Source organism: Pogoniulus pusillus, chromosome 6 (assembly GCF_015220805.1).
Source record: "Pogoniulus pusillus isolate bPogPus1 chromosome 6, bPogPus1.pri, whole genome shotgun sequence".
NCBI lineage: Eukaryota > Metazoa > Chordata > Aves > Piciformes > Lybiidae > Pogoniulus > Pogoniulus pusillus.
This window is the reverse complement of record NC_087269.1, coordinates 18066785-18083122: the sequence shown is the minus strand read 5'-3', so window position 1 is coordinate 18083122 and position 16338 is coordinate 18066785. Positions and strand designations below refer to the sequence as shown.

The 16338-nt window shown below is 44.7% G+C and overlaps 1 protein-coding gene across 1 annotated transcript; it reads right to left on the bottom strand.

Moving 5' to 3' along the window:
* Window positions 1-3766: 3766 nt before the first annotated feature.
* On the bottom strand, window positions 3767-5112 carry FGFBP3 (fibroblast growth factor binding protein 3). The gene is made up of 2 exons (XM_064145619.1): window positions 5026-5112; window positions 3767-4575 (listed from the first exon to the last, which is right to left on the bottom strand). Exon 2 carries the CDS (start codon window positions 4485-4487, stop codon window positions 3957-3959), a length of 531 nt encoding a protein of 176 aa, XP_064001689.1. The 5' UTR covers window positions 4488-4575; window positions 5026-5112; the 3' UTR covers window positions 3767-3956.
* Window positions 5113-16338: the final 11226 nt, after the last annotated feature.

Sequence of the window (16338 nt, the reverse complement as noted above, 5' to 3'; positions counted from 1 at the left end):
ATGACAACTCAGTAACACTGTGGCACCTTAAATTACAATAGGTATACTCTATATGGCAGGATATTGGCACGGGTTGGCTTCTTACAGTTTCAGTTTCCCTTCTCAAACCAAGAATAAATGGAAGGATGGTCCTTCAGAAGACAAGAGTTAGTTCTGTCATCCAGACAAGGCTGAGCACAGCAGCCTTTTGTAGATAATGGTCTTGTCTTCCACCTCAGTCCAGCATAATTCACAGGCATTAGGCTGACTTACAGAAATGGAAATACTTTCAAGTAAAACACAGCTACCTCTGTCTACAGCTGCCATCACTGTCTTGTGCTGAGCATTTGGAAGTTCCTGTTCTTAGTTCAGCTTTGCTCAGATAATGAAGAAAGATTTATTGAATGTATTAATTTTGTGGGAAGATGGTTGCAAAGAGCAAGACCTTACTACCTGCTTTAAACTTGCCAGTTAGAGTAACATCTTTTAACTGTCCTTTCAAAATCAGAAAGTGGTAGAAAAGAGATTATTAGTTTGCTATTTGATAAGGTCAAAAGGCTTCTATGCATAAAAAGAGTAATTAAAGCCAGACGAACTTAAAACATACCTATATTCAGTATCCCTGCTTTCTCTCCAAAGTAAAAGCAAGAAATTGTATTACCAGCTTTTGATATTCTGTTAGAACTTCCAGATGCTGAGATAAGTTTGTATGGTCTCATTAATACATGATGAAGTGTGTATTCAAACTGGCTACCATGTCTACTGAGAAGCCAAAGGAAGGAAAATGTTGTTGTGCATGCAACAGGGCACAAAGTTATTTTTGTATTATTCCTGAAATCTTCCAAAAAGTTTGAGTGCCCAGACATTAGAGCCCAGAAGCTAAGAAGTCTATCAGTTCCTTTGGGATACCTCATACTTTTCCTTGAAAGACAGAGCTAATACCCTGGATACAGTTTAGCCAGCAGCATCCTTGTGATGAAAGCCTAGTCTGCAGCTGCATGTTGGGAAGATGCTTCTCATTAACTATAACCAGGACCACCTGCTTCTGGGGTGGAAAAGTTTATCAGACCTGTGGGGCGGGCAGATGAGGCTATGACTTTGGGTAGCTTAATTTACTGAGGATGTTGAGTAGCCAGAAGGAGCTGAGGAGGGAAGCATGAGTAACCAGAAGGAACCAGCTGGGCAAAGAATCAGAGAAGTAGCGAAGGACCACCACAACTGCACAGGGAAAGCAGAGGTAAGGCTGGATTATGTGGGCAGATTTCAGTGGCTGAAATTAATCTAGGGGAGTGACAAGTATGTGTTATGGTGTAGATATTGTAAGGCTGTAAAGGAACATATTCTGTTAGAGGTGAAGATCTTGGCTACAAAGCCTTCCTGTGTTTGGTCAATGTAGCTGGTGATGTCAGTTGTCACCTAACCAAGGGATAGAATGAAAATGTTGAACTAAGAAGAAAAACACCAGTCTTCATCTCTAAAAACAAACCGGAGGATCTGGCTGTGGTTTTCCATCCCCTGGCATGTGAAATAGCCAGCATACAAGACATGAATATTTCTTGCCATTCAGATTTAGACATTGGTGCCATTCATCCCAGGAGATGGAGTGGATGCAGTCTGTTGGGTTGTTGTATTTCATTACTTGGTGGTGTTACAGGATTTTGAGCTGTTTTAAAAAGTCAGAGGATGGTAAAACACAGAGTGAGTGATCCTTTTTCTTCTAGGGCAGAACAACGGGTTTGTTCAGAGTTTCTAATTGGATTTTCAAATACAGGGTGATGTGGGTAATCAGATCAGTTGCCATGGTGTTCCACCTTTGCACTGATGATGTGAAATGAAAGCTCTAATGGCACTGCACAAAGCTGCTGTGCCAGTGCCATGGAAGGGAAACAAAGCTGTGTGTTATTGCAAGTTGTCATGCAATGCTGTGGCCAGCAGCCTGCTACATGTCTTTATGTCTGTTTATACTGCACTTGCATGAAAGAAAATGAGCTGTACCTTTAAAAAAACATTATGCAGAACATTGATGCTGTTGACTTTGCATAGTGCTGCTGAAGATTATCCAAGCTACCTATGGTACAGAAGTGTGCCCTGGCACTAAGAGCTGTATGCAACAGTTTAGGTACTCTTAAGAGCCACTGAGCAGATCTTTATTGCCTCTTAACAACCTCCTCATAACCATCCTTAAAAACACATACAAGTTTGCATGTGCTCCCAGTTATGGGCAGACACCTGGGGCTGTGTAGGATCACAGGTCCTTAAATGTGCCTGGAGTAGCTGAGGAGGGGTGGTTTGCAGAGTAGGATATACTCGTGGCGGCCCTTCTACCACTCCCCACCTACACTGTGATCATGCTCAGGTTTATCTGTGGCACTTGGTATATGAAGTATGTCTGATGACTGCAAGCAAGGTGTTCAAGTCAAAATACTTCTGTATTTGAGGCTAATAGTGCAAAAGAATGGCAAAAGGACAGATTGTGAAGGCATGTAATCATTTACAGAACTACAAAAGCACTGGTTCAAGCACATTATAGTGTAGGCTGGGTGCTTCTAGAGGTTGCTTGAAGGGGTCGCATTTATGACTAGCAATGAGCAGCTCTTTTTGCATAACCTTTACGAATATTCTGTAGTTCAGCTTTTAGAAAATAGTATCAAAACTAACGCTGCATTTGTTCTCTTTTTTGTCCATGGTTTATGTTGGGGTTTTTTCACTGTACTTGTCAGGGATTTGACATTTATTCAGTGGTTCTATCTAATGTAAGGGAACCACGGTGTGTGTTTTGCTGATGCTGGGATAACGCCCCTCTGCTCAGTCTGCTGATGTACCAAAGTGCTCTAGTTCAGGATTATTGTATGAGAAGCAGCCTTCTGAGTGACTGCAGGGATAATGTTGCAATATCTCTGTCTAACAATTAATGTAAGCTTTAGTGAAAGACCTCTCCACAGACAGGTAGTGTTCCAGATTTTGCACAAGTGATTTCCCAGGAGCTTCTCTTTTATGAATGAAAGGGCTAAGTGCTTCCCACAATTGCCTCAGCTGCAGCCTGTTTTCTGCACAGCCGCAGTGGGGCAGAGGAGCAGTCGATGTGCAGACAGCGATGGGCTGTTCTTAGACTTTTAGAATCTGATTGGTTTGTGTCTGAAGGAGAGAAAGCAGGAGTGAAGAAAGGTTTTCCTCAACAAAATGTATCACAGAGATGTGCTTCAGCAAGCTGACAAAACAATTTACACCTCAGCTCGCTCTTCCGTTTTGCTACGTCAGTGTCTGCCCACTTTGAACACTTTGTACCTCTAAATGTGACCACTGCTTCAGTCATTGCTCTTTAGGTGAAACACCATGCATCTCCAAAATCCAGACTCAGTACCCAGATGCTTCCGAGTGTCTCCATCTCTTCACGCCTGGGTTCTCACCCAGCTCAGTTCATACTCCTGTTTGAAGCCAATCGGTGGTCATCCACTCAGGGAAACACTACAGGACTGGCCTGCCTATCTTGTGAAATCTTTGTCAGCAACCAAGTGTTTTCTAGGACTTATTCTTTACTGAAGTGTCATTTGTTCCTTATTTTTACATAAATGTCTGGCTTTCTAGTTGGGCAGTTTAAGTGTAACAGAAACGGTTCTGTGAGAGGGAACAGCTGTGTCTCAATGTTTGTCCTTCAAACATTGTGCCTGTAAGGCACTCAACAACACGCGGAGTGTTCCTGGGCTCTCTTCCCCCCAGTTAGCTGACAGATGTCATACTTGGCAAGTGTAACGGCTGCCTCAGGTACTACCAGCCTTCAACGAGGAAATAATTACGTGAGTGTTTTGTCATAAAATAGCCACCACTTTATTGGAGAGGTAAAAGGGAAAGCAGACAAAGTAGAGAGTCACTGATGGCAGGTGGGTGCGGCCAGTCAAAACTGAGCGGACGGAACGGTACGGCTAAGCCGTGGCCAGAGACAGATGAGGCCGCGCTCCCTCCTGGCGGGCCGGGCCGGCTCAACCCTCCCAGAAGCCGACGAAGAAACTACAGAGAGAGTGCCACCGGTCGGCACAATAGGTCTCCGCTGGGTCCGCCGTGGGCTCCGCGGTGGCGGCCGGTGGTGAGGTCCCGAGGCCGGGACCTGGCAGCAGGCGGAGCTGCGCCTCGGGCGGCCCTCGGCCCGGGCCGCAGAGGCGGGCGCTGAGCGGGCCGCCCGCGGCGCAAGGATGTCGCCGTCGCCGCAGCCGGCCCAGGATCTGCCGCCAGTACTGCCTGCTTCGGGTGCCATAGGCGGGGCAGCGCTGCGGCTCCCCATGGTAAGCGCAGCTCCGCGCCGCCCCGCCGCCCATTGGCGGTCGGCATCTCAACCGTAGCTCGCTGGTTCCCGCCGCTGAGTGAAGCTCCCAGCTGCAGCGGTGCTGCTCCGGCGTTAAGAACCTGCCCGACTGTGCCATCTCCTCCGCCTTCCTGCCTGCCCCGCCGGCGGCGGCTCCCGGAGCGGCCAGTGTTAGCAAGGCCAGGGTTAACGGAGCCAGGGGCAGCCTCATTGTATCAGCGCCGCGGGAGCCTACTCAGGTGCTTTAAAGACGGAGCGTTCCGTGGCGGGTGCCGCCTGCCGGCTGCATCCTCCACGTCCTGCGGAGACACAGATAGTGGCAAGAGGTTTCCCCATCTGTTCCCACCCGCTGCCCGCCTCGGGAGGAGCACAGTCCCTGGCGTCGCGCCGGGCTAAGACGGATGGGGTTTGTTTCGGCAGAGGGACGCAAAGTGGGCTTGTCCCTCCTGGGTCAGAACCCCAGGGCTTTGCGTTGCTTTTAGCTTGTTTCCCTCTGTCTCCGGACCACCGATGGCAGCGGGGCAGCGAGAGCGCCCCAGCCAAGAAGCTGTAAACCCGGAGTAGCGTGAGACTAGAGTCCACACCAGCTAGCTGTGGCATCAAAGTACCGAGCGGCCGTCGCTCGCAGCCCCATCCGGCTGCAGGCAAACTGTTCCCCGAGAGCCCCGCCGTCTTGCCCCGAACCCACTTTCCCCCACCAGCGCAACCTCGCACCCTGGTATTTTCCTCTCTATCCCGAGGGCACTCACGCTGCGCTGCGGGGTGGGTGGCGGTGCCCCGGAACAGGCGTACGCGGCGCTCTGCGCTCTTCTACTGCTGGCAATGGGGCAGGCACGAGTATTATCAGTGGCCGGGGGCTGCCCCCGCCGACGCTCCTCCCCGGCCCACTACCCGCGGCGGGGGGGACAGCACGGGGACAGGCTCTGTGCCCCGACAACATCGGCTTGCGGGAAATTTCCCGAGCTCTCCCTAGCCGTTTGTTCGAGGAATCCGCACGCTGGTGCCGCAAAATCCGTGGGAAGTGGACGAGAGAGCGGGATACGGAAAGCCTCCTTTAGAGAGGGATGAGAATCGCTTTGCAATTGATGGAGTTAGATCATTGAAAGAGATTCTCATTTCAGAAGAAAAATACCAGCGTGGATTATTCTAGGATAGTTATTTAATTATTCGTAGGGCGACGGGTTTCTTTATAGGGAGGATGCGTTTTTAAAAGCGCCAGAAGTTTCAAGAGAATGCAGACGTGAGCTTCGTTACGGCAGTTTCAGAAATCTCTAGTAGAAATTAGGCTCTCAAAATCCACAAGTCCTTCAGTTTCATGGGTGATTATGTACTTTGCACGTCTGTTCCAAACTACTTAGCATTCTGACCCTCTTGCTAAGCTGGAAAACAGCTCCTCGCGGCGTCCGCAGTAGCGCATCAGCAGGGGTGTGCCCCGCTCAGCGCCCCGAGCCCAGCACCACACTCCCTTCCGAGGTGCGGGGAGGTTCAGGCTGTCCTCTGAGCTGTCACAGGCTTTTAGAAAGATTATTACTGAGCTATCAATATAGATACGCTCACCTCGCTCAAGTACGTTTGTACCCTGTATTTACGTTGATATAAAGAGACATTATTAAGGCCTTTAAACTGTTGGCTAACACAGTGGTTGAACTGGAGCTAGTCTGAAGCAGGCATGGCTGCAGACGGAACACGAGCTGAGACTAGCCCTGCCTTTCATCCATCGGCAGCTGGCAGAACAGCAGTCTCCTTGGTACACAGGGACACCTCATGACAGTGAGGCTGAAATGCCTTTGCATAGCAAGTTGCTGTAATGAGGACTGACTGGGCCAATGACACCTGCTCTAGGCTTTCCTTTTGCATCATCTCTCCTTTACAGTGACTTACAGTAGGCTAAAGTTGGGCAAACATCCCAAGAATGCCTTAGCTACACATGGGTATTTTGGGTTTTAGTGCCCCTGTAATCCTTCATGGGACAGTTTTGGACAAGTATTCAGTGGAACTCAGTGGTGGAGAGAGACTCATTGACTGATTTATCCTTCTGTGCAGTAAATCCTATAAAGGAAAGAATTCTGCTGAGGTAAGACTGCTGGAGAGGTGGGCTGCAGAGTCCTTTCACCAGTTTGGGGGAGAACACTTTCAGATCAGTGTCCTGTTTAGGAGATTGGGGGATTACCTGCATTTCATACTTAGAGATTTTCTTAGCTCTCCCTAGTTGGCTGGGGGCGAGGAGACCAGGAGAGAGAGGATCGTGAGAAGTTGCATAGGCAACAAACCATGGGAGAGGGATTAAAACTGAGACTCTCAAGTTGAAACTGGTGTCTGCTATTATGCAGTCACATACATAACTATCTCTGCAAGACGCTTAAGGCAAAGATGACCATTAGCTGCATGGCTTTTTGCTTGGCATGTGGCATGATGGATTGTGTAAATTCCTTTCATGACTGCTGAGGGCTTCCCATGAGCTCTAGGAGAAATCCTGGCATCTAACTTAGGGCTGTGGGTAGCATGAGACATCATAAAGAACTGCATTGTGACTTTAAAACCCCTCTGTGGCACCAGTGAGCATAAGGCACATCATGTGCCTTAGCTTATTAGTCCACCAAACTTCAGAGCTGCATGAGTGTGCTGAGTTCTGTCCACCTAGAATTGCGATATATTATTATATGGAGATCCTTGTCCCTTCTTCACATTCTTGCTATTATTTATGCAGTGTGAAACAGAGTAATTTAATATGTTTGAGATCGCTTTTATAGCAGGATATCCTGTGTCAGGTTTGAAGAGAAATATTACTAGGTATTTTACTGAATCACAGAAACATTTTGGTTGGAAAAGACCCTCAGGATCATCAAGTCCAACCGATAACCCTGCTCTACAAGGTTCACCCTAAACCATATCCCCAAACACCACATCCAAAGAACTTTTAAAGACATGCAGGGCTGATGACTCAACTGCCGCCCTGGGCAGTCCATTCCAATGCCTGACCACTCTTGCTGTGAAAACATTTTTCCTTATATCTAGTCTAAACCTACCCAGTTGCAGCTTGAGGCCATTCATTCTTGTTATATCACTAATTATTTGTGAGAAGACAACAGCACCAACCTCTCCACAACGTGCTTTCAGGTAGCTGTGGAGATTGATGAGGTCTCCCCTCAGCCTCTTCTTTTCAAACTAAACAGCCCCAGCTCCCTCAGTTACTCCAGCCCCTTCACCAGCTTCATTGCCCTCCTCTGCACTCACTCCACCTCAACATCCCTGTTGTATTGAGATGCCCACTGTTACACATTTTGGACACTTAAATGTCATGCTAGTTATTACTGTCTAAGAACTGATGAAAGAAGAGGAATTGGAATAAAAATGTATCCTCCTCAATCTTCTTCACTGTGTTCTCCACATACTTATATTTACAGATGTATTCTCTTCCATGATTGTGACACATCTTTTGTAGTAAAGCAGGTGGTAGTCTTCAATACTCATTGCTTCTGTATTAATTTTCCTGCACATGCTACAGTTTTATCTCTTGGTTTTGATGGTGATATGCTGGGGTAAGTGGAGAAATGTGCTAGTTTGAAGCTAGCTAGAATGTTTTGGTGAGAAGAACGAGATTACAGGCTGTGAAAGGAAAACAATGGTGATGTCTGCTTTGCTCATAGGCTTGCTGAGATGTATAGGAACAAGAAATAAAAACATAGATAACCACTCTCACTGCGGCTGGGGAACTGGCTGAGCTGCATCTTACTCTCTAACCTCACCCTCCATTTTGGACTAATCCACTTTGCTTCCTAACCCCCTGGCCAAACCTCTATTCTTCCTTGGGACTGGGATAAGGTTGAGAGGGGTAGGGGGAAGGTGAAGGGGTGGTTGAGAGCCCTTCCTGGGGACTCAGGTTTCTGGGAGGGGAGTTGTGTTTCTATATTACTTTTTTTTTTTTTACCTTGTATATTTCTGTCTATAACTGTATATACTGTAAATATCTGCTTGTATATTGTGCTAGCTGTAAATATAAGCTTCATTCATATTTCCAGAGCCAGCTGAGTCTAGTCTGGGTAATTTCTAAAGTGGGGGGGGGGGGGGGGGGGGGGGGGGGGAAGGGGGCAGGTAACACCTAAACCATCACAAGAAATTATTCTTACATTGGTAAAATCACTGTATCTTTTTGTACTGTTTTTGCAGTTAAAATAATCTAGTTAGTCTGTGTTGCTGCTGTACCTGTTTTTTTGGCTTCTCTTTCCTTACACCCTGCAAAGAGTGTGAAACAAATCTCAGGACTTAATGAGCTTGTCCATCTAAAGTAAATGAAATAAAGAATGTGCTTACTATGTGACTGTGGTGGTTTGGATGTTACCCGCCCCCCCACACTTTAGAAATACTCAAACTAGACTCAGTCGGGCTCTGGGAATATAAATGAAGCTATTTATTTACAGCTAGCACAATATATAAGCAGCTATTTACAATTTATACAGTTATATACAGAAATATACAAGATAAAAGGTAATACAGCAACACAACTCCCCTCCCAGAAACCTGAGTCCCCAGGAGGGGCTCTCAACCACCCCTGCACCGTCCCCCTGCCCCTCTCAACCTTACCCCAGTCCTAAGGAAGAATGGAGGTTCAGCCAAGAGGTTAAGAAGCAAGGTTAGTGGCAGTGAGGTTAGGGAGATGTAGCTCAGTCCGAAGCCAGAAGCAGAGTGAAGAGAAAAATGGCGAGAATGTTATCTAATGTTTTACATTCTTCTTCAGCAAGACTGTGAGGGAAGGAGACATCACCATTCTTTTCCTTTCACAGCCTATCATCTAGTTTTTCTCACCAAAACATTCTAGCTTGCTTCAAACTAGCACAGTGACTCCTGCAAGGAGAATAAACTGTGAGGCATTACGATGTACCAAGTTAGATTGCAATTTGGGCTCCAATACAGATTCTACTACAAATTAAAAGTTAATGTAAACACTATCAGGAGCAGTTTAAAAATGGGGTTCAGCTCAAGGGAGAGAAGTAATGTGTCTGCAGAAAGGCAGTGAATCACAAGCTGAATGTGAGGTACGTGTCAAGCAACTGAGAACACAGACAGGCAAAAATAAAGGCTGTCATCTATAACATGTAAGGCATTAGTTAAAGCCAGGCTTTTACTTGGATGCTGAATGCAGCTGGACTGACCTGCAAAAGACCAATAAGTATATCACAAACCTAAATAACTTGATTTATGATCAAGCAATGGGCTTGTTATCCTAAGGCAGGGAACTAAGAAGACAAATGTGGCCATAGCAAAAATTCAATCACTGCTTAAAGCTGTCTCCCTCTTGCACATCTTTCTATTTCAGAAGTCCAGACTATAGCTTTAATCATACTTTTCACTGGCCTATGAATAAATGATCTTGGTGAATTTTAACTGAACCAAAACCCCTACATTCTCTTTAAAAGCCACTTTGCCCAGATCGAAGATGTACAGGAAACTGGAATTAGAGCTTTGACTTCAGAGCTCTGAGCTTTGAAAATTCAATTGTGTTAACTTTTTTTTTTAATTAAAGCTCCACTTGCTGTGAAACACAATATATATTTCTTTTATTCTAGCCTCAAGATTGCAGCAACAATTGATAATAATTGCAAGAATACTTCTGCTTTACAAGTGGGAAGTAGCCACAGTCTGCAGCCCTATCATTATGAGCTCCTTTTCAAGGAAATAGGTAAAGAATATTGATTCATAAGCCTAAATTGTTTTAAATACACAACACAAGCATAACCATGTTTAACCTACTTGTCTGAGCTATCAGTCTTCTTCTTGTTCCTGGCTCAAAAGAATAAAACCATATTTAATGTGGTAATAACTGTTGTCTACAGGTAGATAGACTGACTGTCTTAATTACCTGGTTTGATCAAGACAAGCTTTGCATGGTGTGAAAGACAAAGTGGTGGCTGAAAAAAAAACCATACAGAGATGGGTTCCTCAGGGTGGGTTTGAAGCAGAATAAACTATTACCTTGCACTGTGAAAGTACCCAACAATCTCATTCATGTCTGCTGTGCATCTCAGAAATTCAGTCCTGTCTTGGGTTCTAATTCAAATTCCCAGAGACTTAAATAAATTTGATAGACCCAATAACAATTTGTAGAGTGTCCTCCCCTCTTCCCCTTCTTTCCCAAAGGAAGGGGATTAGATATAGGGAGAGAGAGAGGTAAACACACCCAAATAAATCAATCTCACTCGATTTGGAAGTTAAAAGGAAAAGTTTAACAATAACTTAGAAAGGTATTTGAGGTAGGGAAGTTTACAAAGGATAGGGAAGGGAAAATAGCAAAATACAAAAGGAATAAATACAACCCGAGTTGTGTGATGGTGGCTTTGTCCCTAAGGGGTGTTGCATATTTACTGGCTTTACTGGTCAGGATGTCTAATGCTTCATGTCTGGTGATGCTGGTGCAGACAGCTGTAAGGTCCTTCACTCTGAGCTAGAGGCCTGGAAAGCAAAATTGTGAAACATTTTCATCATCTTCCCTTCTTCTAACAGAGGCAAATATGGTGGCAAATAGGCATGACTACTGAAAAGTTTTGTAAGATCATTTAGAGGTTAATATATTGTTATATGACTGGTGGCCTGCAGATAGTGGAAATTCTGTTTATAGCCTGTTTCCAATAGTATAGAAGGAACAAAGTCAAACAAGAATTTATTTGCTTAAATTTTCTTTCACAGATATGGTTCAAGGACTTCTTTAGGGTCAGACTGATGCTTCTGTCTAGATTTTTTTTGTATGGTTGCATGTTGGTTCTCTCCTTCATGGTCAATAATGTTCCAACAAAATTCAATCTAATCCAGCCTTTCATTCAAAGAATGTCTTTCTTCAAAATTATAGGAAAATTAAAGAAACTGCATAGTATTGATCAGCAATTAGCAGATTTACAAGCCAATTTCTCCTGCTGCAGAATCAGTTTGAAATCATCTTTATGCCCATGCTTTGGTCAACAAACCGTATTTGGAAGCCAGGCCATTAAAGGGCAATTCAGAGTCATCCCACAGCACAGCTTCTCCTCAGTTTGTTTTGTTTATCATTTCACACTCCACATATGTTCCCACCATCTTTTCTGTCTCGCATTCCCTGCAATTTTTTTTCTCCAGTGTGAGTCATTCACCTTGTGTTCTCCAACATCATGTTCTTATGACTGGTGTTCAGGAAATCTTAGTGATTTGAGTTTTCAGCAGTGATTCCTTTTGTTCCTAGGAAACGTGTATATTAATTTTTCCCTTTGACTTGCATATTCTCCATCCAGGCAGTTGTCTTTCTGGTGAGAGATATGTAACTATTATGCTGATTTTTCTAAGAATGTAACTTTCATGTTTAAAATGCCAGCTATTATTTCTCCTATAAGCTGCCTTCTACTGCAAGGATGCTTCTTTTTCAGTTGTGTAAAGTTTACCACATTTTTTCATCTTCATAAACAAATTTAGGAATTATTTGTCTTCTTGATTTCTGTTTCTCAAATGTTTGTCGAAGACTCATTGCTGTCTCCTTCCACAGGGAGCCCACATAGCCACTATTTTCTACCTTCATTCTTGTATGCAATTAATGGAGCACCTCCATTGACAATGCCCCTTGTTGAGCTCAGTATGGGAGCTGCTGAAACACCCCTGCCACTCCATGCTTCTCTGTCAGCTGATCAAAATTTTAAGTCTTGTGAAAGGCTGAACTTCAGCTTTGCCTTCTCCCATTCTTTAAACTTGTTCAAATTAAATCAAACACTGGCTTCTAATATTAAAAGAAATCACTGAAATAATGCATTGCAGCTAGTACTGGAGGTGTTCAAGAAAAAACTGGATGAGGCACTTACTGCCATGGTCTAGCTGACTGTATAGGGCTGGGTGATAGGTTGGACTAGATGATCCGGGAGGTCTCTTCCAACCTGGTTCATTCTACTAAGCAGAGGACTTCATTAGAACACCTAAAAGACCATTTCCTTTCCTGTGGCTGCTATTTCTGCAGTTGATTTAACAAAATAGGATATATTTCGTATTCTGACAACACTCATGGAGACCTATATCTAATTGAAATAGCATACAAGTGTTGTAGAATGAAAACTAGTTGCCTTTTTAAATTGATCTTGGCCACTTGTTTGAGATATAAACAGAAAGGGTGGGGGGAAATCCATTTAATCTTCATATTTCTAGAAATGTGAAGTGTTAAAATTAACAAATTCATCTTGGAACTATTTCTTTGTTGCCTTTCACAATGGCCAACATTTTATGAAGAGCTTGTTTCACCATTTAAGTTGAGAAGAGTAGCTGAAGGGGGCAGGGGGTCGATGGAGATAAAATGATGCAGGCAATCAACTATTAAAATGTTAGCAGAAAATGTTTGTATCAGATGGTGTGAGAGAGTATTTTTATTCAAGAAGCAGCAGGCATGGCATGAGGGTAGCAGACAGATGATAATGTGAAGTCTGTTACTGCAGCATGGCTCTGTTCACTATGTGTGGGCAGAACTGTGTTGTACAGATCGCTGAGAAAATTCAGAGGAGGGGATTGCTTCTTATTTTTATTCTTCTTGTGAAATGGGAGAAACATTTCACAACCTGAAAATATAATAACTGAGGCTGAAAGATTGTGATGAGCATTTCCTGAATGGAAATGTATGATTTTTCCCAAGCAATACTGAAATAGTAGTGTCAATACTCAGTGGTATTAACCAACATGAAAATGTCTCTCATACTGCTGTTTTGCTTTGAATGCTTTGTTTTTCTTTTTTATTGGAACTAGATTTTCTTCATCTTCAAGCAGTGTATTACTTCATCTTCAAGCAGAAATTACTCTCTTAACTAGACTGCAGGGCAGCAGGCATCTTGTAGCAACACCTGGAGGGGAGTGGGGTGTGGAATAATAGCTGGAAACATACAACTTGAGGCATTTTTTGAACTTGGCTTGTGCTACCCCTAAAATTCCAGATGACAGCTTTATACCGTAAGACAGTAAACAAAAACTGAAGCTCAACAGAACATTCACAATTCAAAATTTTCTGCCTACCCAGCTTACTTGTCTCTGAAACTTGGGCCTGAAGTCATAAAGATTATTTAGAAGTGAAGTACAATGTTTTATCTATTAAAAAACCAAAAAGTAAAGACATATATAAACAGCTATCATGTGCTATCTGGAAGCAAAAGTGACAGCAGTAATAAGCACAGTGACCTGTGCTTCAAATAAAATCAGTTTCAGTTGCGAGATACTAGCAGAGCACAAAACACTGTGTGCCTGGGCCAGCCCTTGACGTACTGAGGTGGTGCCTTTGAGGATCATCCTAGCAGCTTTTTGCCTCACTTCAAGAAAATGGCCTGGAGAAGAGGAGGCTCAGCGTGGGCCACCTTTTTGCTGTCTACAACTACCTGAAAGGAGGTTGTAGCCAAGTGAGGGCTGGTCTCTTCTCTCAGGCAACCAGTGACAGGACAAAGGGGTGCAGTTTCAAGCTGCACCAGGGCAGGTTTAGGCTGGATGTTAGGAAGAAGTTCTTCACAGAAAGAGTGATTTGCCATTGAAATTGGCTGCCCAGGGAGGTGGTGGAGTCCCTGTCTCTGGAAGAGGGATGTGACACTTGGTGCCATGATTTACTTGATTTGATAATGTTGGGTAATTGGTTAGACTTGATTATCTCAAAAGGTCTTTTCCAACCTGACTGATTCTGTGAAATAGCTTCCACTGCAAACATCATTTAGTGTCCTGTGTAGTTTGGCAGCACTAATATTCTGCTATAGTCCAAAACACGAGACAAAATGTCTAACTAACAGTTTGTTGTCTGGAAACTCAGCTCTTACATCTTTCCTTTCCTCTCCCCTAACAAAGACATAACAAGAACATTTGCTGCAATGTTGCCTCTGACTGATGTAGGCATTAATAAACACTCTGTGCTTTCTGTTACTTCATGCATTCATTTATTTCAATTAACTAGAAAACAGATAGGTCTTGTCACTTTAATCTGTATCTTTTTATTTCCTGAAGTCTAAATGCTAAGGTCAGAGAGACTTTTCAGACTGGACATCACACAGTAAATCCATCATCTCTGCATACATAGTAAAAACCATTACCTCACATCAGGCTTTGAGGATGATCTCTACCTAATTTGGTTTTGTTACCAACAATAACTGGACTTCAGCAAGGCCTTTGACACTGTCCCCCACAGCAAACTGCTGGCTAAGCTGTCAGCCCGCGGCTTGGATGGCAACACTCTGTGCTGGGTTAGGAACTGGCTGGAGGGCTGGACCCAGAGAGTGGTGGTGAATGGTGCCACATCCAGCTGGCGGCCAGTCACTAGTGGTGTCCCTCAGGGATCTGTGCTGGGCCCCATCCTCTTTAACATCTTCATAGATGATCTGGATGAGGGCATGGAGTCAGTCATCAGCAAGTTTGCAGATGACACCAAGCTGGGGGCAGATGTGACTGGGTTGGAGGGCAGAAGGGCTCTGCAGCGGGACCTTGACCGCCTGGACAGATGGGCAGAGTCCAATGGGATGGCATTCAATAGCTCCAAGTGCAGGGTGCTGCACTTTGGCCACAACAACCCCATGCAGAGATACAGGCTGGGGTCGGAGTGGCTGGAGAGCAGCCAGACAGAGAGGGATCTGGGGGTACTGATTGATACCCGCCTGAACATGAGCCAGCAGTGTGCCCAGGTGGCCAAGAGAGCCAGTGGCATCCTGGCCTGCATCAGGAATGGTGTGGTCAGCAGGAGCAGGGAGGTCATTCTGCCCCTGTACTCTGCACTGGTCAGACCACACCTCGAGTACTGCGTTCAGTTCTGGGCCCCCCAGTTTAGGAGGGACATTGAGATGCTTGAGCGTGTCCAGAAAAGGGCAACGAGGCTGGTGAGAGGCCTTGAGCACAGCCCTACGAGGAGAGGCTGAGGGAGCTGGGATTGTTTAGCCTGGAGAAGAGGAGGCTCAGGGGTGACCTTATTGCTGTCTACAACTACCTGAGGGGTGGTTGTGGCCAGGAGGAGGTTGCTCTCTTCTCTCAGGTGGCCAGCTCCAGAACGAGAGGACACAGCCTCAGGCTGCGCCAGGGGAGATTTAGGCTGGAGGTGAGGAGAAAGTTCTTCACTGAGAGAGTCATTGGACACTGGAATGGGCTGCCCGGGGAGGTGGCGGAGTCGCCGTCCCTGGGGCAGTTCAAGGCAAGGTTGGATGTGGCACTTGGTGCCATGGTCTAGCCTTGGGCACTGTGGTAAAGGGTTGGACTTGATGATCTGTGAGGTCTCTTCCAATCTTGGTGATACTGTGATACTGTAATAAAAAAATTCAACTAATTTGTCTGTTGCTACTGCTCATCACTGGATGTTTCTTCTCCCCTTCAGACAGAAGCTATGGAAGGTTTGGGTTTTTTTTAATCCTAAGATACATATCTTCACCTGGTTCAGTAAATCACTCTAGACACATGTGACAGTTTGGCCTAGATGACCATTCACTGTAACAGAAGCTCAGACACCTTGCTTATATATATGTAGTTACCTTTCATACAAAAGTCATCACAGGATGTGAGCCCACGAAATAGTGTCTATAACCTCCATTCAACCAGTTCGGATTTAAACACAAAAAGAGTAAAATGAAGTGTTGTGTTCTTACTGAGAGTGGGTGCAAAGATTAATTTAACTAGTGAAAAATACAATCAATGTGGAACTGCAGAAACTCTATGAAAATTGTTTTTAAAGAAAATGGGAAACCTAGCAACGGTTTCTCCCATGTTTACAAATAGAAACGTTTTCTCACTACCTACACTAATATAAAACTGGCTCAGCATTAAATACTGCTCTTCTGGTTGATGAAGATAAGCCTTCATTTGCCCTAGCGTCTTCACTCATTTTATGCTATGCAAATGTAAAGGTCCTGCAGACAAATCCACACTTCATTTACTGATGTCAGTAATCCCACTGATGTCAGTTTCCTATCATGCAGCTATTAACTTAAAATACATTAAATGCAGCCATAAGCCCTGGGTTTTCTAAAATTCTGGAGTAATTATACACATGTAGAGAGGCCAAAGTGCAGGGTTCTGCACTTTGGCCACAACAACCCCAAGCAGCACTATAGGCTGGGGAC

Excerpts from the sequence above, each read along its gene's own strand:
- FGFBP3 (XM_064145619.1), bottom strand. The coding sequence starts at position 4,487 with ATGAGGCTGCCCCTGGCTCCGTTAACCCTGGCCTTGCTAACACTGGCC.